This window comes from Protopterus annectens, chromosome 6.part1, assembly GCF_019279795.1.
Source record: "Protopterus annectens isolate FY-2018-M chromosome 6.part1, PAN1.0, whole genome shotgun sequence".
Taxonomy (NCBI): Eukaryota; Metazoa; Chordata; order Ceratodontiformes; family Protopteridae; genus Protopterus; species Protopterus annectens.
The window spans coordinates 267,599,048-267,620,769 of NC_056738.1; the positions used below are offsets into that span (position 1 = coordinate 267,599,048).

The following is a 21,722-nucleotide window of genomic DNA, read 5'->3' on the forward strand; positions in this document are numbered from 1 at the left end:
TTAAGTACTGCTCATTAGTTGGGGCAGGGGGGCATTCAGCATAGGGCTCTCACCTTATTCTACAGGTGATTTATCCAGTGGGCACCTTCCTCCTTTGTCAGACAATATCTGTTGTGGGAGAGGTGCACCATGACATTCACCTCAATGGGTCTCTGAGAAATGTGCATAAATTACACTTTACTTTTCTCCCTCTCAGGCTGGCTGGCTCTAGTGCCCAGCCCACTACCCAGGATGGCTGGATCATAGTCAGGTTTCATTCCTCATCCCTTCACCCCATGGAGTGAGAACACAAGCTATGCTTTATGGTGTGGAGTGTGATGACTTTTCATGCTATCCCTCCGTTGTTGAAGAAAGTGGAACACTATAAGCTCAGCAAATCCATTCAGGCCTTGGGTACATCATTGCATGCATCAGATGGGCATTTTGTGACCCCTGAACCTTCATTCTTATATTGGAATAATTGAAATTGCATGCTTTGCATAAAACCTTATTTCCCATTCTGCTTTATTAATTTCACCAAGGCTTAATAAAGGAGCAGAGAAAATTGGAGGAGTGGGATGCCGTAATGCAGAACCCTTGTTTTCTGTGTACAAGTGAACGAGTTCTATACACACACACACACACACACACATATATATATATATATATATATATATATATATATATATATATATATATATATATATTTCTATGTACAGGTCATTAATGGACCTTGATTTAATCTGGATTCTATCCATAGACATGTCTTACTTACTTTTTTTTTTGGGGAGGGGCTGAGTATTATCTATTTCAGTTTTTTGTTAGCTTTGTTTTTTTTTTGACCACAGCATTTACAATTTGATTCTTTATTATCTCTTTTCAGATGAAGGTTATTACCATAGTGGAAGATTTCAGTTTGAAATTGAAGTACCTGATGCATATAATATGGTGGTAAGTACATATTTTATTTAAAACCTTTATGCATAGCATATGCCTGCTTAATTGTTTTGGTAAATGCTTTTAAGCTGAATTCCATCCATGTAGCAGTGGTGCTGTATTTCTGTTAACTTTTGCATAAGCAATTTGATTTGTATTTTGAGTATTATATTATAATCTGGGTTTGTGTTTGCTGAGAAGCATTCAGTCTGAGTGTATAATTAAACATGTGATTCCATTATATATTTCCTAGTATGTATAAAAATGTCTCTATCAGAAATGCAGGACCCAGTACCGACACTTAGAAAAGTAATCTGCAGTTCAGACTGAAAACAACAAATCCAAAACTCGCTGTCACAACTTTTCAGTACCATATTTTATTTTTGAAGGAAAGCTTCACCTGTGTATGTATTTGTGTGTTTATATGTGTGTGTGTGTGTATATATATATATATATATATATATATATATATATATATATATATATATTTGTGTGTATGTATGTATGTGTGTGTGTGTGTGTGTATATGTATGTATATATATATATATATATATATATATATTTTTTTTGTATAATATAACTGGTCGACAAAACGAATGAGTGATACACAAATGACATACAAACTGAGTGACGCATGCGCACACACACACACACGCACACACACAGTGAAAAAAATCACAAAACATTGCCAAATTCTGCTCCACTATCCGTCAACCCCAGTTACAAAACTTAGATCAAGCATCACCTGACCAGTGTTACTGTTAGGGAAAGGATTCTTAGTAATGTATTGTGAAGGGTTAGGGGCAGGGGTAGGAGTGGGGTTAGGGTTAGCATACATGAGTAAGGTGGGCAGAGAATACTTTGTATGAGTTCTGTATCAACTTTGTTGAAAAGTGATATACTGAAAGTTATAATACTGAGTGTACAATACTGAAATGTTAAAATGTTGAAATCAAAATACCTACTACCCTACATTTGTAGTATGTTGTACTTGCCTCCACCAGAACTCATGTTAGTGCTCACTTCCAAGTTTCACTAATACGGGAGTGATACTATTTTTTGACTGCTGGCATTTTGTACAATCTGTTTGTGGTATTTGTGTGAAATTTCTTCCTATATTGTTGAACTTTTTCATGTCTGACAAACCATCAGGTTTCAAGAAATGTGTGGCTTTCAGCCACAAACTCCCACTTTTAGATGCACCCCAAAACTAGGTTTATTGTTTGTACGCTGCCCACCTAGAGGAGGACTGCTCTATCTGCATGGCATTTGGCCACTGGGCTGTAATTCAGCTTAGGAACAAACAGGTTTTGAAAGAACTTCTCCCGGGTTCTGTGGGAGAATCATCCAAGTTTATGACTTCTGTTACTGGAGCTCCCCCATCTGGCAAAAAATCCTCAGACAAACTTAGAGGGAAGAAAAGTGACAAGCCTAGGGAGAAGGGCAAGGAGGCAAACTTTACCCTGACTGCTTTCCTTCTTCTTTACTGTCTTTGGCTCCAACCACCAAAGGCCCAGATCATCTGATCCTACTCCTTCATTAGATTCAACAACTGTAAGATCCAGGACTCGTGCCTTACCAGAGCCAAGATTTTCACTGGAGCCATTCTCTTCTAGACTGTGTTCCCCCTTTCTTCAGGAGAGACTGGTACAGGAGTCATCCAGACCTCCTCCTCCTCATCTTCCTGTCTAAGGTTTGTTAGGTCTGCCAGAACCCTGACAGAAGCAAATGTGGATAGAAGGATGAAGAAGTTCCTCAGGACCCAAATTTAATGGGGGAGAGTTCTCCTGGTTGTATCTGTCATTGGACCCATGAGCTTTGGCCCTTCAACTTTACCAGTGGTTGCTCCTACCTTGGTTTGCTCTTCATATTTGAGGTACGGAATGTGAGATTTCATCAAGAGTTGTTCATGCTGTATCTAAAGATGTGATCATCTTCCACCCTGGAGACTTCTCTGATCTCACCGGTTCCGAGTTCTTCAGATCTGGAGGGATCTCAGAGCTGAAGCTTCGGCAACAGTTTGGGGACAGAGGATTGATTCTAAAGTTGTTGGAGCCTTCCCTTCCCCTCAGAGCTTCAGAGTTAGATAGCTTTTCTCTACTGTCGGTCTCTAAGTGGGATTGAGTTGGTTCCCAAGGCCATCTGGTTGTGAAGGCTTTGGCTCCTACTGGGGTGGCTTGTGGTTCACCATCAGTTTCTGCTTTCAAGGCAGTTGAGATAGCTGTCTCTAGTGCTGGTGAATATACTGATCACTCCCCTCTGTTCCCTCTGCCCCTCAGCAAAAAGCCCTAGGTCCTTAACTTGCTCATTCTACTGGGACAGCTGATTCCTTCTAGCCTTCAGATGTTCCATATCCGGGACATGCATCCGTCTTCTAAGTCTTGTGTGGAACATCCCTGTGCTGAGGTTCCTCGGAAACATATATGTAAGAGGAGGCGCATTGAATTCCCCAGAGTCACTTACTGAAGACACTGATTTTGATGCAGATGAGGGGTCCCCCAGATAACCACTTGAGGACATCTCACTAGGGGGATCCTTGAAGTTCTGAGACAGAAATGAGATTGTTTTTCCAAAGCCCCCTCCCAACAGGAATCTGTGTTTCTTGAGGCTTAGGATAATAGGAGGTTACTAGGCTAATGACCGTGGGGCCCTTACAAGCTTAGCCAAGAGTTTATCCCCAAAAAGAAACCCCAGTCTGCAGCTGTCACCCGTGTCAGCTTTTGCATCTGGCTCAACTACTTCTTGGAAAGAGCCAGACGTGGCAGAACCAATACCTTGAAAACCAGATAAATATCTTGTTGCTGTAAAAGATCAGTAATATAGGAGCAAGGGTCTGGTGGTGGATGCTATTATTGTAGCAGCAACTACCAAAAAGGAGCTTGCATCTGTCCATTCCCTGAACATAGAGTCTGGGAGTTTGGATAGGTTTGAGAAGAAAGTTGATGCTTCAGCTGCATTTACAATGAAGTTGTTGAACTACTTGGCTCACATTAGAGATATTTTTCCAAGCAGCTCTCCAACTCTCTCTCTCTCTTTCTCTCTCTCTCAGGGTTCATGTGTGCAGAGGACAAGAAAACTGTGGACTTGCAGCTGGCCACCCTTCAGGCTGTATCCAGTCCTTCTGTGTGTCTGATATCCAAGGTGACTGAAAGTGATTCTAAGAACTGCAGGTACAGGCATTACCATAAGGAGGCATTCTTGAATTCACTTGTGTGACCTTGTGAAGCCTTTTAAGATGTCCTTTCTAAATGCCCCTTATGATGGTTCAAACCTTTTCAAACCAAATGTCAAGAACACACACTCTAGGAGTCCGCAAGACAGGAATACCCTTTTTGCTGTAGAAATATGGAAGATAGACTCCCTGTGACAGAGGGGGCAAAGGAGGCTAACAAAATCAAGGCTTCAGGAATCCCTTCTCTGAGTAGCCTTATCAGCACTCCTGAACAATTGCCTGACTGCTGCACTCTGGAGGCAGTCAGGGGCACTTTGCTTTGCCCCACAAGCCCAGACTTCCATCATTGATGATGTCTAGGTACAGACAGTCATAACCATAGGCAATTCCATTCCCTTTATTTGGCCACTACTACCACAAAAGAACGTTTTTAATTTTCCAACCTCGCAAAGAAAAGCAGCATCTATAGAAATAAAAATGCTACTAGACAAACAGGTCATCCAGGTGGTCCCACCAGATCAACAAGGATTTGGGACTTATTCAAGATTCTTTTTAGTGCCAAAAAGTAGTGAGGACCTGAGGCCAATTTTGGAGCTTAACCATGACAATGAGTATGTCAAATGCACAAAGTTTCAGATGATCCATTCTCCCTAAGCTGATGAAGGACTATTGGATATGCAAGGTAGACCTTCTGGATGCATACTATCACATTATGATGGACAGGGTGATCCAGAAGGTTTCTCTGTTTCCAGCTGGGAGCCATTCACTTCCAGTTCAGAGCCCTGCCTTGTGGTCTCACCATAGCCACCTGAGTGTTCACCAAATGTATGACAGTGGTCACAGCTCATCTCAAACTGGAAAGGTTCTAAGTGTTCCTTTACCTGGATGACTAGTTTATCACCCCTCCTACCAGGTCTGTAATAGTTTGGACCAGAAACCACCCACTCCATCTTTGCTGTCTGTTGAGCATAACATTGAATTAGGACAAATCTCTTTTTTTTCCCTCTGGTACAGACTTTTGTATTTTATATGATCTCACTTCAATACCACTATATAGATAGCAAGGCTGCCAGTGAGCAGACTGTCCACCCTATGCAACCAGACTCTACAGCTTCAGTCCTGTCAAATGCCAACATTCAAATTCATTCTTCACTATCGGGGTTGCTGGTGGCTTCCATTACCTTAGTTCCCTTGGCAAGATATTACATGAGAGTTCCTCACTGGACACTTGCAGTTCAGTGATCCATGATGTACTAACCCATGGGCTTTCCAGTCTGATTGACAGATATTTGCATAACTCACGTAAAATGGTGGATTCAATCTCCTGGGGTTCCCCAAGGTTGTCTGTTTGTTCCTTCCCCTCCCAAAGCTATGGTTACCACGGGATTCTTCCCAGCTAGAGTGGGATGGAAGTATCATTACATGGGAAGGATGGTCCAAGACGCACATTGTCTCCTTCCGAGACCAGTCTTCAAATCAGTGTCTTGGAGATGAGGCCAGTCATTCTAGCATTCCAGGCCCTTTAAGTTGTCCTTCTTTTAGGGATGATTTCTGTCCAGATGGACAACATGTCAATAGTTTGGTATGTCAGCAAACAAGGGAGAATACACTTCTACCCTTTTTTGTCGAGAAGAAATAAGAGTGTGGCAGTTGGCAATATCTTTCAACCACTTTCTGATAGCGTTGTACATACCAGAGAAGTCCAACATTTTTGCAAACAGGTTGAGCAGATGAAGGCTGCTGTCTAACTAAGTAGTCTCTCACGCCAAAAGTGGAAGAACAAATATTTCGATAGTAGGGTCAACCATGCTGCAATCGTTTTGCCTATCCCATTAACTCCAAGTGCAATAGTGGTACTTTGCCCTGATTCCCCCAAAGGAGGAGTCACTGTGGGATGATCTAACACAAGCTTAGCCCCCCCCCCGATCTTCTTATCTGTGCCTTTCCTCGTACCCTAGCAGCCCTGAAATTTCTGCAGAAAATACTGGGGAGGAGGATCACTGTCATCCTCAATGCCTCTTTCTAATCCTTGACAGATCTGGTTTCCCTTCCTCTGGCCTCATTTGATGCACCCTCCTTGGGTGGTAGAACCCAATCTGGGCCTTCTTTCTCACCTGTCTGGACATGTGAGCCTTCAGGCTAACAGCATGGTTTCTGTTCTTCCAATGATGGCTAGTCAGTCCAGGCTTTCTTCTCAAGTGATCCACATTCTCATTTCTTCCTAGAGATCCTCTGCCAGAAAAATCTGTAAGAAGAAGTGGAAGAGATTTTCTATTTGGGCATCCCAAAGGAATGTGGATAAATTTTCAACTATTTCAGTGGTTTTAGACTTCCTAACTTCGGTCTTTCATGATTGAACTAGGTTCTGTACTATTAAGGTACCATTAGTGGCTATTTCATATTTTAATGTTGAACAGAACCTTGGTACCTTAACATCCCTGCAGCTATGTAAAGCTTTCCTGAGAGGTAGTTTCCTTCTTAGACCCTTTTTACTCCAAAACCAAATGTAGAAGGAATGGCAGGTACTCTGCAACAATCGAAGCAAACCACTAGATATATGCTAGAATATACACTTTATTCCACAAAGTAAGTGCTTTTGCGTATCTAAGGACGCTTCTTCAGACTTAAAATAATAATGAAGCACTCCAAATCCATTTAAATATGGTGTCACTTCAAAAAGAAACCAATGAAATGCCTATTAAAAAATATATGATAAAAATTCTTAAAGGCACAATTCTGTTATAATGCTGCTCTATACACACAGCATCATATGAATAACATATAATAATAGAGAAAATACAAAGTGCATATATTAAACTTCTTCATTTAGTCTTTCAAATTGTCCTTCATTATTTATTTTATTTCTTCTACATTTGGTTTTGGACTATTTTTGTTTGGAGGTACTTTACCCTTGTGGTGTTTTCCTCTCTTTTTCTGGCCTTTTTACTGCAAGCTTTAACCCAGCCACCCTTGGAACCTGCTGTGAGGGTGGACATTAAATGTTTGACTTGGAAAACTTTTTGTTCTAGTCACTGTTATGTCAGCTCAGAGAGTACTAATCCGTCTTTCATACCTATGGTAGCTATGGAGACCTCTTTCAGTCATTGCATCAATCTACCAGTTTTCTTTCCAACGTTTTAGAATAAAGGAGACTATATGCTTCATTTGTTGGGCGTGCATCACTGACTATATTTCTACTGTCATCCTACCAAAAAATTCAGGAGGACCAGCTATTTGTCTCTTTTTCCAAAGCCAAGATAGATCAAGGTGTTTTGAAAGTATCTTTAGCTGACTGCCCCTGTTGTGTATAAGGAAAAAAGTTTCACATTACTTGGATCAGTCAAGACTCACTCAAGTAGATCTCTCAGCTTCCTCAGACTTTTTTTTTTCCAGGGCCTCATTTGATGATTATTGGGCTGTGGCTACCCGGTCTAACATTCATACCTTCATTTCCCATTGTAAACTGGATTTGCTTTCCAGGAATAGAGTGGCTTTTGGTTCAACCATCCTCAACTTCCATCTGTAAGACTACCATGAGAAGTAAGAAGCTGGGGACTGTGTCCCATCTGTTGAGGAACGGATGGAACAGATAACATCGGATACAAAAGTTATGTACTTTGCATAATGATAGATCTGTGTTATCTGATTCTGTCCTCCCTTAACTTCCTGCTGTCCATTCCCTTTTCATTTCATGGAAGATTTTATTGTTTACTTCTAGTACGATAGTATGAGCTGCCCCCTGACCAAGGTATTGCACTCTTTCGGCTGCAGAACAATCTCCTGTCTGAGAGATCGTTTATATACTTGAACTTGGTTATTTCAGTCTTTCTACTATTGTTCTGTTATGGAGTTGCAGGCAAACTTGATCTGAGGTAATCTTAGGGACAGGATGGGGTTATGAGTAAGTAAAGGAGCCTGAGCTGTGTATCCTAAAGTCTAAAAGCTCCAATGTCAGATCTGAGGTTTGATCCAAAGACCTATCCATTGAGAAAACATGGAATCAGACAACAACACATCTATCATTATGGTAAGTACATAACTTTTGTTTATCTTTGTTTAGCTATGCTCGGGCTCTCTTCCCTCCCCTCCCTGCCCCCAATTTCCTCCCGCCCCCAGTACCTCTAAATTTATAGTACTATAGCCACTCCCCCACTTTCTAGATCCTATCTGCTTTCATCTGGGATAATTCCACCCACCCCCATTCTACTACATACATTTTAATAGCACCTATTAGCTTTCATCTGGCATTCTCCCATCCCCCTTCCAGTACCTTTACCTCACCAGTCTATCTTCTGGTGTTGCATCATCAGGTAAAACAGTTCCTTAACTCACTAGCTGAATCACAGATAATGATATACTCCTCTTTACTACCCCTCTTGTTCACACCATACCTCCTTACCTTGTATGAAAACCAGTTTCTTACGGGATTTCCGGTTCCAAAAGGCCATACTATCACCCCAGCTGTAAATCCTTCCACCTTCAACCATACTTACAGTACCAGATCCTATCCAACATCTTGTTCAGTCTATCAACATCTCAACCCCAGGCACATTAGCTCTAGATCCAAACACTACCACAAACTAATAAACAAATTCCTGAAGTTCATCACCAAATATAGACTCAACCTAATATTTGGTGGTGATATTCACCCCAACCCTGGCCCACTCACTTCAGATACACATACCCCCTCTACTTGCAATCTAAGCTGCAAACCTACAATTAATTGGCCAACTAACTCTCTCCTAGTCTGTCATCTCAATATTAGAAGCATTAATAACAAGGTACATGAATTGCATGCACTTCTGGATGTCCACTCCCCTGAGATTCTCTGTTTATCTGAAACCTGGTTAAAACCTAACACTAAAGACAATGAAGTGTTACCACCTGGGTACCACATACACAGGCTGGATCGTGCTTTGAGGAAGGGGGGTGGGGTAGCTGTACTCTATAAATCTGAGTTGAATGTCACCATAGATGTAATACAACCTCCTCAGACTAATAACTCAGAAATTCTTGCCACCAAATTGCAACTTAATAAAAATAAATGCATTAATATCATCTGTATGTACATTCCCCAGGTAACAATATATCTACATTTGAAGATATCCTGCACTGGCTATCATGTCACTACCCCCAAGAAACCCTACTACTTGGAGACTTTAACATAGACTGGGGCACCTGTTCCTCAGAATCCCCAACCACCCATATTAACCTGCATGCATTTACACAAATCATATCCACCCCTACCAGGATAGGCAAACCCAGCCAAAAAGAAAGTATACTTGACTGGGTACTCATAAACAGTCACCCCCAACTGTACACCTCTGGTACCCTCCTTAATGGCCTAAGCGATCACCTTCTCACATATGTAATTAAGCACAAAACCATTAATTCCCAACAACCCTTACTCAGAAAGGTTAGAAACAATAAAAACTTTGACCCTGCCAAATTCCAACAAGAACTAAACTCATGTAATTGGTCTATTCTAAAACACCTCCCCTTAGAGGAAGCAGTAGCATACTTTAACAACAAATTCCTTGAGATCCTTGATTTGCATGCACCTGTTCGTTCAAAGAGAACCAAGGCAAAAACTGCATCATGCCTTTCTATAGAGTCTAAACTCAAAATTACCCTTAGAAACAAAGCATGGGCTTTATGGCGTTCTTCTAAAGACCTTCAAGATCACATTAAATACAGGCAATCCAGGAACGAAACCAAAAAAATCAATTTTACAAGACAAAAAACAATACTACTGTAATTTACAGACAGTAAATCAAAATAACCCTCAGAAGTTTTGGGCAGGTTTAAATAATCTACTACATCCTGGGCAAACTTCAACCCCAATCCCTGCTGCTACTATTGATAAAAACCCCTGAAGATGTTTCTGATAGTTTTAACCAATTCTTTACTGAGACAATTCAAGCCCTAGCTAGCCAACTACCTCCTAGCTCCCCTGGTCCTGAAAGTAGCACCCCTAGAAACCTACTCACGTTCAGCTTCCAACCAGTCGCCACTTCACTTATCCATACCTTGATCAAAAAATTAAAACCCACTACACTTTCTGCTGACCAACTCCCTGCTGAGTACCTACAAAACTCAGCTGATGCTATTGCTTACCCCGTCTTAATACTAATCAATCGAACCGTAGTAGAAGCTAAAATTCCCACCATCTGGAAAATATCCTATGTAATTCCACTTCACAAAGGAGGCAGCTCTACTGACTTCTCCAATTATAGGCCAATAGCTATACTATCTCCACTTGCAAAGATTATGGAAAAATGTATTCATAGACAACTCATGCACCACCTAATCCAAAATCGCCTTATGGCAGACACTCAGCATGGCTTCCGTCCTCATCACAGCACTACTTCAGCCCTCCTAGCCTTTACTAACACCATAAACCATAATCGCAACAATAATTATATATCCTCAGCCCTCTTTTTGGATCTTTCCAAGGCATTCGATATGGTTGATCACCAACTTTTAATCCACACCCTGCAAACATTCTGTCTAGATACTGGAGCCCTCCAATGGTTTCAGTCCTACCTGAATGGTTGACAGCAGGCTGTCCTCTGGCAGAACAAACTCTCTAACCTTCTACCCAACACCCTTGGAGTACCACAAGGCTCTATACTAGGGCCCTTGCTGTTCTCCATCTTCATTAACGACCTTTTTACTGTCATCCCAAAAGTCAGCTGTATCCAATATGCTGATGACTCTACTCTGATTTGCTCAGCCACATCTCCAGTAGAGTTATAGTCAGCTACCCAGACCACCTTTAATACAATAGAAAACTGGCTTTCTGAACATCGTCTGATCCTAAATCCCAAAAAAACTAAAATGCTGTTATTTTCGCCAACACGTAGGTCTACCACTTTCACCTTTACCATAAAATCAAATGATGGCACAATAAATCTCCCCTGACCCATCTACAAAACTATTAGGTGTCATCATAGACAATAATCTAAAATTTGACCTACATGTTAACCAAACTATCAAAACCATCAATAAAAAATAGGGTCACTTTACAGAATAAAAGCCTTCCTAACCCTCCAGCTAAAATTTCCATAGCTCGTTCTCACCTTCTTTCAACCCTTCTGTATGCATCCCCTCTACTCTCGAATTTAAACAAGACTGTCCTTAAACTCTCAATTTGCTACAACCACATTGCCAGGTTTGCCACTGGGCTGCCTTTTAGGACACATCATTGCATCAATCTAAATCAGTTTGGGTGGCTTGAACTACCCAGCCTAATCCAGTATAACCAACTGATTATGGCCTGTAAAATCCTCTGTAATCCAGGCAATACTCCTGCACTTAAAAATGTTATCACCCCCTATAACAGTCCTAGACCACTTTAACAAATGACTAATTCAGACTAGCAAAATGCAAAATTAATAACACAGCCGGTGATTCTCTCTTTGCAAACTCTGTAAGTAGATCCTGGAACTCTGTTCCAGCTGAATATTACCTTACTTTCCACCTTAGGTCAATTTAAAACTAGACTCAAACAACATTTGTCACTTAACTGGCTATGTCAATGTATCAAGCCTGCCTAACTCTCTCTAGAATGTGTAAAAATCTGTTAACCAGTTTACTGTGTAATTTAATTTAATCCTGACTTGTGCTCAGGATTAACTGTAACCTGTGGAACTTGTTTAACTTGCTTACTTATGTAATCTCTGTAAATAGTCTATTTGTAATATGTAATGCTGTATCTGCTTACCCTTGGAGCTTTTCTCCCCGGGCCTCCGCTGAAAATGGACAATGCATCCAGTCGGACTATCCCAGTCAACAAATGTAAAATAAAAAATAATAAAATAAAAAATCTTGATGTGGATATTTTCAAAACACACTGAAGTGAAGTTACATCCAAATTGTTTTATTATGCTTCATAGGATCCTAGGATCATAGGAAATTACTAAGCTATCGACCCGGAGGTCATTTTAAGCCTAGCCATTTCAACCCAATGTAATACCATAAAAGTACTAGTCTGTACCCAAGATTGATTGCATTTAGTGATGACTACCCATGTCCAGGAGGGTTGTAGGCACTATCCCAGGTATGAATTTACAGTGCCCCATCCACTTGTCCAGGTGCCTCTTGAACAGTGTCATAGAAGTGCTCTGTTTCACATGAATTGATAGCATGTTCCAAAGATGTGGCACTCGCTGGGAGATAAATCTGTCCCTCCAGCATGTTCTACGTAAGTCCCAGGCCATATTTAAGTCCCTGGAATGGGTAGCCCTAGACCAGTTTGATTTACAGAGATGCAGTAAATTCATTAGGTTTGGGCCTTGAGTTAAGTCTCCCCTAACGATACAGAGTACAGTGACAGGGACTTTAATCAGTCTATGTAAGGCACATGCAGGAGGCTGTTGGTCTTCTTGGTTAGGAACCTCTGAGCTCTCTCTAATTGATGCAGGTGCTTAGTACGGTACATACTGAATGGGATGTTATACTCCGTTGTGGGCCGGATAAGTGCTGAGTGTAGGGGGTTATAACTTCTTTTTCTCTTGAGGTGATGTCATCACTAATTAAGTAAGCTATGTAGAAAGCTTTCCTTACAACAGTAGACACGTGGTGGTCGAAGTTAAGGTTGTAGTCAACCTGTGTTCCCAGGTCCCTTACCACTTCATGGGTACTTAGAGTATTGTGTGAAAGGACATTGTTTGTGCCAAAAGGAATGATGATGCATTTTTTGCATTCAGTTTGAGAGCTTGACTAATACATCAGTTGTTGGTCTGTGTGAAACCCTCCTGGAGTATACTGACATCATGTGTCTTAATTTTCAGTAAAAATGTGTAGGACTGAATCCTTTTTACTCACTGTAAGATTGCACTAGTGTCAACTTGATAAGCAGATGGGTGAACATCATGGTGTTCTGATAATACTGAATAAACATAGATGTTGACTGGTATATAGTTCGATTTCATAAGCCAATGTGTGCATAACTGTAGTTAAAATCAGAGCTGTCATCAATAAAAAAAATCTGATTGCGTAAAAACATTAACTCATCTGGATCAGTGAAACATTAATTTTATCTTTGAGTTAACTCTTTCAGACCCCCTTGTAAGGGACTTAACCTTGTCCATAGGCAGCCTTTCCTTTTTATTCAAATTTCAAGGTGTTTATGAATTCATAGGTTCATAGGTGTATACTAGGCTAACAGCCACTAGGGCTATTATAAACCTAGCCATGCAACCAAATGTGACCCACAAATTTGAATTATATAGGTGATGATTTGCTGACTACCTCTGTCCATCAGAGACATTAGGAGCCAGACCAGGGGTGAATTTTTGATTAGCCACCCAATGGTCCAAGTTGCACTTAAATAGGGATAGGGAGAAACTCTACTTCACATGGATTGGGAGCCTGTCCCAGAGAATGGGAATTCTCTGAGAAATGTATCTGTTTCTTCAACATGTCCTATATATTTCCCAGGCAAAATTTAGGTATTTTAATCTAGTGGTTTTGATGCGGTTTGTTTTGTGGATGTGCAAAAGTTTCATCAAAACAGGGTCCATGGATGCTATATTTGCCAGGCAAAGATCACATTTCAGAAGTCTGTATGTTGCCTAGTAAAGAGATAAGGCTTTGAGATAATCAGCGTAGGATAGTGTGTTTAATCCCTGTATTCTTTTTGTGAGGAACCTTTCTGGGTGTTCCAGTTTCTGCTTCTGTCTGGTCAGGTACATATTGAAGGGGCATTATACTCTGTGATGGGTCTGATGAGGGCCTAGTACAGTGTTATGATGACCTCTCTGGGCCTAGATGCCATACCATTGCTTAGTTGAGCAACACAGAATAATTTTCTTACTACCTTAGAGACATGTTGGATGATGACAGCTAGGTTCCTATCTACATTCGTTCCCAGATCCTTGACTAGTCAATCACCTTTTAAAGGTGTTTTATTGATGACATAGTTGCCCCTGGTGGTAAACTTCCCAAAAGGTACTATAATGCATTTCTTGATCTTAAGTTTTAAGCTGTGGCTTTCACACCAAGAGTGTGTGCATTAGACCTTCCTGAAGGGTGTTCTCATCTTGGCGGGGGCGGGGGGGGTATTCAGTGACTGCTCCCAGTTTGCAGTGATCTGCAAAGTTGATTAGTCAAAGACCTTTGACATTGGCTTTGACATCCAAAAAGTAGAACTAAAAGAGGAATTGGCTGAGCACAGAGCCCTTGGGGAGTACACTGGTGAATGGCCTCTTTGTGGAGGTGGCCTCACTGATTCTAACCTCCTGGGTCTGATCAATGAGCCAGATAGCTATCCAGTGTGTTATAAAGTGGTCTATACCTAGTTCCATAAGTTGTTGACAGTGCCTGAGTGCGGTATAGTATCAGATACTTTATCCAGATCTAGGTAGAGAGTATGCACCATTTTCCCCTCGTCCATTGCCGTTGTGACCATTTCAAAGAAGTCCACCAGATTCAGTAAGCACGTCCTTCCATTGACAAAGCCAAACAGGGATGGATCCAGTGTCCGGAGGTCTCCTATGACTTTGTTGATAATTTACATGGTAATTTTTTCCATGGCTTTGCAAATACAACTAGTGAGACTAATGGGTCTGTAGTTTCCAGGATCTGTTGAAGGTCTTCCTTTATGAAGGGAGATGACCATCACAGTCCTCCATTCACATGGCGCAAAGCCTGTTTTAAGACTATAGTTAATGACTCCAGAGGTCCTGATAAGTCATATTTTAGACTATTCAGGAGGCATCCTGGGATGTTATCAGGGCCTATTGAGGCCATGTTCTTGACTTTAGTGAGTGCACCCAGTACATGCTTCATAGTTATAGTTTGCGGGATTATGTTTAAGGGTATTTTTGAGTGGATGGTTGGGGGTGAGATGAGGGTAAAGTTGGAACGGAATTTGTCCCCTAACAGGCTCGATGAGTGTGGCACCATTAACCACCAGTTCAGTACATTGCTGTGTGCTGCCTTTGAGGTTTCTGAAATAACTGTAGAAGACCTTATGGTTATCTTTCACCTGGGAGGCTATCTTAACCTCAGAGTTGGCTTTGCATGAATATTTATTTGATGAGAGTTTCTATCTTTATGGGAATTACCCTTCCTGATTTTTGCCATATTTTTTTCCTTTTGTTGTATGTTCTGTTTATTGTGGGATGCCAGCAGGGTGGTTTGTTTCTGGGGGCTACCCTTGGGCTTGCTTCTGGTAAGTATAGAAGCCTGAATACAGCCATTGTCATTGTTGTGCAGTTTCTGAGAGCATTTCCACATAGACTGCTGTGTTGTCTGGGTTTGGAGGAGCAATGAATTTTGACAAACCATCACTTAATAAAAGGTAAATTGCCCTGGAATAGTTCCTGTTACTGGTTTTAATGGGATTATGGAGTTGATTTTGATTTCAAGGGAGGCAGCTTTATGGTCGGACCTAAATAGCGAGGATGAGGCATTGTGGGGGGGGGGCACAGCATTCTGTCATATTTGTAAGCACAATATATAGTATGTTGAAGCCCGTAGTAGGTATATGTATTTATGAAGTCCAGGAATCTCTGTGCCTATAGATTTGAGGCCATGTAATATTCCCAGTCTATAGAGGGGTAATTAATGTCTCTCATGTGTAGGGTGTTAGGTTGGAGAAATGGAGGGTGACCTCTAGCTGGCTAGGTTATGGTATGGGATTTTGTCTATGGTGATCTGCACGTGGAGGAACTCTAGCATGTCATCCTGCTTGACCACCCTAGAAGTATACTTGTTACTGATGTATATTGAGACACCTCCTTTTTTAGCCTTTGTCTTTGCAGCTACTGGACTTAGTGTGGAAGACACTGAAACCTTCCACTGCCGGGATACTTTCTGCTGCTTTAAGCCATATCTTGGTAACCAAACAGATGTCTATATGCTCATGTGTAAGGAGAGCTTGGAGGGAGTTTAGTTTTTATTTAAGCTCCTGGCATTGAGCAGTAGCACCTTGAGGTTTAATTGAGTTGATATTACTAAATCGGTAGGTTTGTCAATTTGGCATTGCCTGAAAAAATGGCAGTATGGGTGTGAATAAAGTTTTAGCCAGTATTCAAAGGCCTAGAGAGGGAGAGGTGCAGACCATCCTTGGCAAAATAATGTTCTCTGTTAACCATGTCCTCCCAAGCTGACAAATATTATATCCCTTTAGAATGACACCAGAACTATAGTCAGTTGTTGAAATCAATCATTTTTTGCTTATATTGTGTCATCATCCTCAGTGATGGTTATATGCTGCTCAGTGCTAGGCTCATACTAGCCTGAGACATGTTTGAAAGCTCCATAATGTCTCTTTTCATATAGTCCAGGGAGATAACACCTTAGGTCATTTATACCTACATAAACTATGATGGAATCATACTGGTACCTATAGCTCTCAACCTCGTAGCACAAAAAATCTGGACAAAGCCCCTTAAATAGGGACAGATTTTCAGTATTGCTCTTATAGTAGAAAGTTGCCAGAATAATAGGGCTTATGTTATCATGCATTTTTCTGAAGGAAATGAAGTCTGAAACTCAAATACCTGCCGTTATTTAGTGAATTCAGTCCTCACTGATTTCCCACAAAAATCCAGAAAATCACATATTTTATGGGAACCAACTCAAAAGTATGAGGGACAAATCTGGACATTCTGTGAAAACCTAGACAGTTGAGAAGGCAGAGTGGTACCTGTGGCATAATGACTTGAGTGCGTGCATGAGTTGGTGGATTTTGGCTCCAGATAAAACTAACAGTTATCTTCTCCTTGTTCGACCTGGTTAGAGGAGCATCATTATATCTTACAGTAGAGTCCCCATGATGAGAGTCCTGGGAAGTGTGTTTGCTTGCCTTAGGGTCTTAGTGTTTGAGGCTTCACTGAGATTGAGAATGTGTGTGGTGGTAGGTGTTGTTTTTTCAGAGTGCCTCTGGGCTTCCTGAAGCACAACTTTGACAACAGGTGGTCTAAGTGATATTTGTTGTTTAGGAAGATTGCTTTTAAGTGCCTCAGCATAGTTTAGTCTGTGTGTGCGTGTTGTGTGCTATGTGAGGTGGGCGTTTTGTACATGCTTTTGGCAACCTGATGTGCACGTGTGTGCAAGAGTTTAGCCTCCAAAGTCAGTTTGTGTAAGTACACATCACACATACTATATCTGCTTCTTTAAGGATTAAGTTGAATTAGAATAAAACACCACTTCAGAACTTACTGCTTGAACTTATTGTGCCTTTGATTGTTTGTGCGGTCAGTCTTTGCAGTTTCTTCCTGTTTTTCATTATGTTGGGCATTTTTGGTGTAAGTAGGTAAGACATATTTTAAGAACACAATAATCAGTTGCCAGGGGACAGACCACTGTTTAAAAAGAAACTGTCATAATTACTGTACTGTACTCACTGCAGTGGACTGTTATAAAAAAATTATACCACCACTGTTATGGTGCAGTCATTAAATGATTTCAGGGAGATGATCTCGGTGTTATAGTTGTAATTCACGAATAGGAAAACAGTTGATCATTCATTTGCCTCAATTCTGGCAGACATCTAAAGCTACTGTTTGAAATGACCTGTACCACTGTTACAGACACATTGGCAGTATTGCTCAAAACTATATAATTTTATCCAAATCATACTTGCAACTTATTATAAGTATTAATGATTTTGGTAGTTACGTATTATCGCAACCAGATTTTTGCGATATAGCTTGCTACCCGGTGTGTGACTGTAACCATAAATGTATGCAGAATCACACAGGGAATGTTATCTGTAAAAAAAAAAAAAAACACACTTTGTTGAGGTAGGAATAGTGTAGGACTTGAAAAATGACTGCTTGTTTGAACATATGCTGTTTCCCAACATCATGTCAGTCATAGTACTTTTCCAAGTCCTGTTATGTGTGCACACAACACAGCAGAGCCACGTCTGCAGCATATATTCCTTTCCCCAGAACTAGTAGCCCAAAAGGGGTAAAAAGCAACTGACAGTTCACACACCATCCAACAAGGGGGAGAAAGGTAACACCTACAGATGTGATTCCTTTATTATTAAACACACACATCACAGAAAGCATGACACTCCAGGGGTGTGAAATTTTCATGTGAAAATGCAGAAACACGAAAGACTGTTTCAGAAAAGTAAAACCTTACAACCTGCATGTTTACTATGGGGGACAAAAACACTGAGATAGCTGGTCAAAATCTTTCAGATGACTAAAATAAAATTTGAGTACTGGCCATGAACATAAGGATGGTATATTCCCGATTAACTTAGCCTATTTTGTGCTTGTAATCAGGAAGGCAGGATCTGCCATGCGCTGCATGCAGCAGTATGTAATTCACTGGCAAAGTGAGACATGCCAGTCAGAACTCCAAAATTTGGCAGTTAGTCCTCTCCCTGCCTCACACCATGTGCGCCATAATTTTACTTACTTACACTCCCTTTTCCAGCTTAATAGACCTGTTGTCTCAGACATGGGACTAAATTTGCAACCGCGAAAATCTGGTTGCGATAATACGCAAGTACCATGAATTTTGAAGAGCTTGTCAAAATGACTTAAAGTTAGAATAGAAAATATTGCATAAGCTGCGTAGGAGATGGTAGGTTTCATAGTGCTGACATTATCATGGCAACTAAGTCGTATCTTGTTGGTGCCTCTTGACTGTACTTTTTCATTTGCCTTGGTGTCTGAGTAAAAGTCAGAGTTGCTTATCTGAAAGCACCCTCAGACAATATTTAAACGTAAAGGTCTCAACTTCCTTAGCAAGAGCTGTATCTGAGAGTAAGTTGGGGTACTTATGAAACACGGGAATTGTAATTAAAGAGGACTTGAGTATGTTAGAAAGGAAAGTATCATGCTAGTGTCTAGTGTTGATTCATTGAGTAGTCTGTATTCAGAAATGTGTAAAAACGTAAACATTCCTAATCACAGACCCATATGGTCACTAGGATAACAGATTCTACATAGAAGGGACCTCAACTGGGAACTGAACTGGAAGACCAAACAAGTCTGAGGCAGCTGTCCTAAACACTGTGCCATCCTTGCAAGGGATTGGAAACATGCATTTTAACTGCTTACTAAAGCAAACTGTATTTGATTATAACAGAAGCATAATTAGCATGTTGATTTCTGTACAAAGTAAGATATTTCACCAACTGTAAGAACATAGATTATCATGTAATTTCACAGTCCATCTCAGTTTCTGTAGTTTGTAGATATGAATTTGGATGCGCACTCACTAATATCCATTGTACTATTCACAATTGCAGCCATTACTTCTGGGATATCCCGTCTGCAAGCATTCCTTAAGTCAATGTGACTTCCAGAGGAATACCTTTCTCCCAGGGCTCAGGCCATCTCCTTCTCTCTGCGTGTAAAGATGTCAGTAGTATGAAAGGGGTGTCAGACAATGCCTTCTTCAGGTCTTTTTTGCCACAAAGTTCATTACCTGTACATGATTACAGGATTGTCAGTTTGTTGGTTTGCCTGCTTCCAGAGGAATGATACATACCCCACAGGAATTTTTTTTTTGCCTTTTAGGAGTGCAGATGTTCTTCATGTTTCACTGTTGCAGTCATCACATTTGGGTTATCCCTGCCAGGGTAGCCCTTGGCCGGCCCAAATACCAGAGGCTTAGTATTTCTGCGTCAGTTGCTGACACTTCAGAAATGACGTCAGGTCATCAGTAGTATAAAGTAAGACAGCTGATGCCATTACATCAGTCTTTCTTGCCGTGGAGCCTGAAGCAGAAGCAGTTTACATGAGTGCCAGTCGGCCGCTACCTGAGTTTCGTCTTCCGAATTGAAGCTGAAGTCTTCTAAAGCTAAGTACCCCATTGGGGATCCTTTTTTTTCTTGCACTAACCGATGTCAGAAAAAGTTAACAATTGTCTCGCCTGTGGAAAGCAAATACCACACCAAGACTTTCATTCTTACTGCATCACTTGCTTAGGCCCAGACCATGACATCCCCCACTGTCACTTCTGTGCTTTGTTCAATGCCAGAACTATACGTCATCGGGCCCTAATTGTAGCTAGATATTTTTGCTTACAGTCCTCGAATTCCATTATGGCTTTGGCAAGCCATCTGACAGCAGATCTTCTGAAAAAATGTAAAAATAAAGACAGAGACCGCACAGGTCAAAACCTACCAACGACGCTTCTGTTACGCTAGTTGTCAGTTCTCCGGTCCTCAGTGAGGTGCTTTCGCAGCCCCTGATGCCTACTTCTGTGGATTTGCAGCCACTACTGAGACCCTTTCAGAGTCCGGTATGCCACAAAACTCTTCTTCGACTAAGGATCCTGCAGTTGTCTCTACCTTGGATGGGTCCGAAGCCGCTGAGCAGGCACCAGCTTCTGAGGAAGTCCTTCGCAATACTAAATCTCGACACAAACCGATGACTTCTTTCGACTAGTGTTCTTTCGAAAAGTACCAAGTTTCTTAGGCCCAGGTTACGAACCACATCCAAGAAACTGATGACCCAATCTCAGGCACCTGCTTTCTTGCCTCAGTCTCATATGTGTAAAATGGCGGAAGACCTTATCATGCTGATCAGGGGAAGCCAAGCTACGCCTTCCAAAAGAAAAAGAGATCTGTCTCCTGTAGTTTTGTGTGAACAGGAGTCCAATGACTCTGATGCATCTGAGTATGAAGACATGCAACCCCTCTCTGCTTATGAGGATTCTGATGCAGAGGATTCCATTCCTTCAGCCTCTCTCCCAAAGGATTTTTCCTTTGGGGAAACCCTTCACACCTTAAGGGAACATTTCCATTGGGAAAGTCAGGACTTACCCTCAGTCAAAAAAGAGACTCAGGGAATTCTTAGATCTTCCACAGCACAGACCCCTGGCCATCCCCCATCCTGGATGTTGTGGTGGATGTTTTCCTGGAATCCATCTTGACTCCTGACACCCTCCCTCCTGCGCCCAGAAAACCAGAAAGGTATTACAGAGTCCCTGACTCTCACAAATTTCTTTTTAAAAATCCTACTGCTGATCCTGAGGTAATTTCTCAAGGGCCTAAAGGAATGAATTCAACCTCTGCTAAGAATCCCAGCCCCTCAGATAGGGATTCCCGAGCACTAGACACATGGGGTAAAAAAGTATACAGCTCAGCTTCTGTTGTTATCAGAGCACTAAATTATCAGTTCCATATGCTAAAATTTCAGCAACATACCCTGGAACTCCTCAAACAAAAGATGTCTTCCTTTCCTGTTTGTCCAGAATCTAAGGAGTTACAAGAGTTAATGCATTCTGCAAGTCAAGTAACTAAACACACCTTGCACTGTGGTTTTGACGCCCTAGAAGCTTCTTGTAGGGCAGCAGTCACCGGTTCTGTCCTTAGAAGGCATGCATGGCTTAAGGAACAGCCCTTGCCAGACCATGTTAAATCTAAATTGTTGGATGTCCCCTTGCACAAAGACAACTTATTTGGCACTAAGGCAGAAGAGGTCTTAAAAAGATGGAAGAAAAAGCAAAATCTATGCAGACAATTAAGGATTTCTTACGTCCAGCCACTCAGGTTCAGCAGGCACTGTCCCCTCCAAGCACTGGTCCTTTCCTGCTCCCACCAGGTCAGTTCAGCCCAGACCCCGGGGAACCAGACCCCACAGACAGCAGCCACAGGGAATACAAAGATCTAAGCAGTGGACCACTTCCACTTCAAAACCAGGGAGTTCTA

The 21,722-nt window shown here is 41.4% G+C and overlaps 1 protein-coding gene across 2 annotated transcripts in view; it reads left to right on the forward strand.

Annotated features, from left to right (window-relative positions):
• The window catches only part of UBE2F (ubiquitin conjugating enzyme E2 F (putative)), a 2,002,640-nt gene that overhangs the window by 769,185 nt on the left and 1,211,733 nt on the right, over nucleotides 1–21,722 (forward strand). For both annotated transcript variants that reach the window (XM_044075697.1, XM_044075696.1), the window contains one exon: nucleotides 863–930. In XM_044075697.1, coding sequence (XP_043931632.1) covers nucleotides 863–930 — 68 coding nt within the window. The remainder of the gene's footprint in view (nucleotides 1–862; nucleotides 931–21,722) is intronic.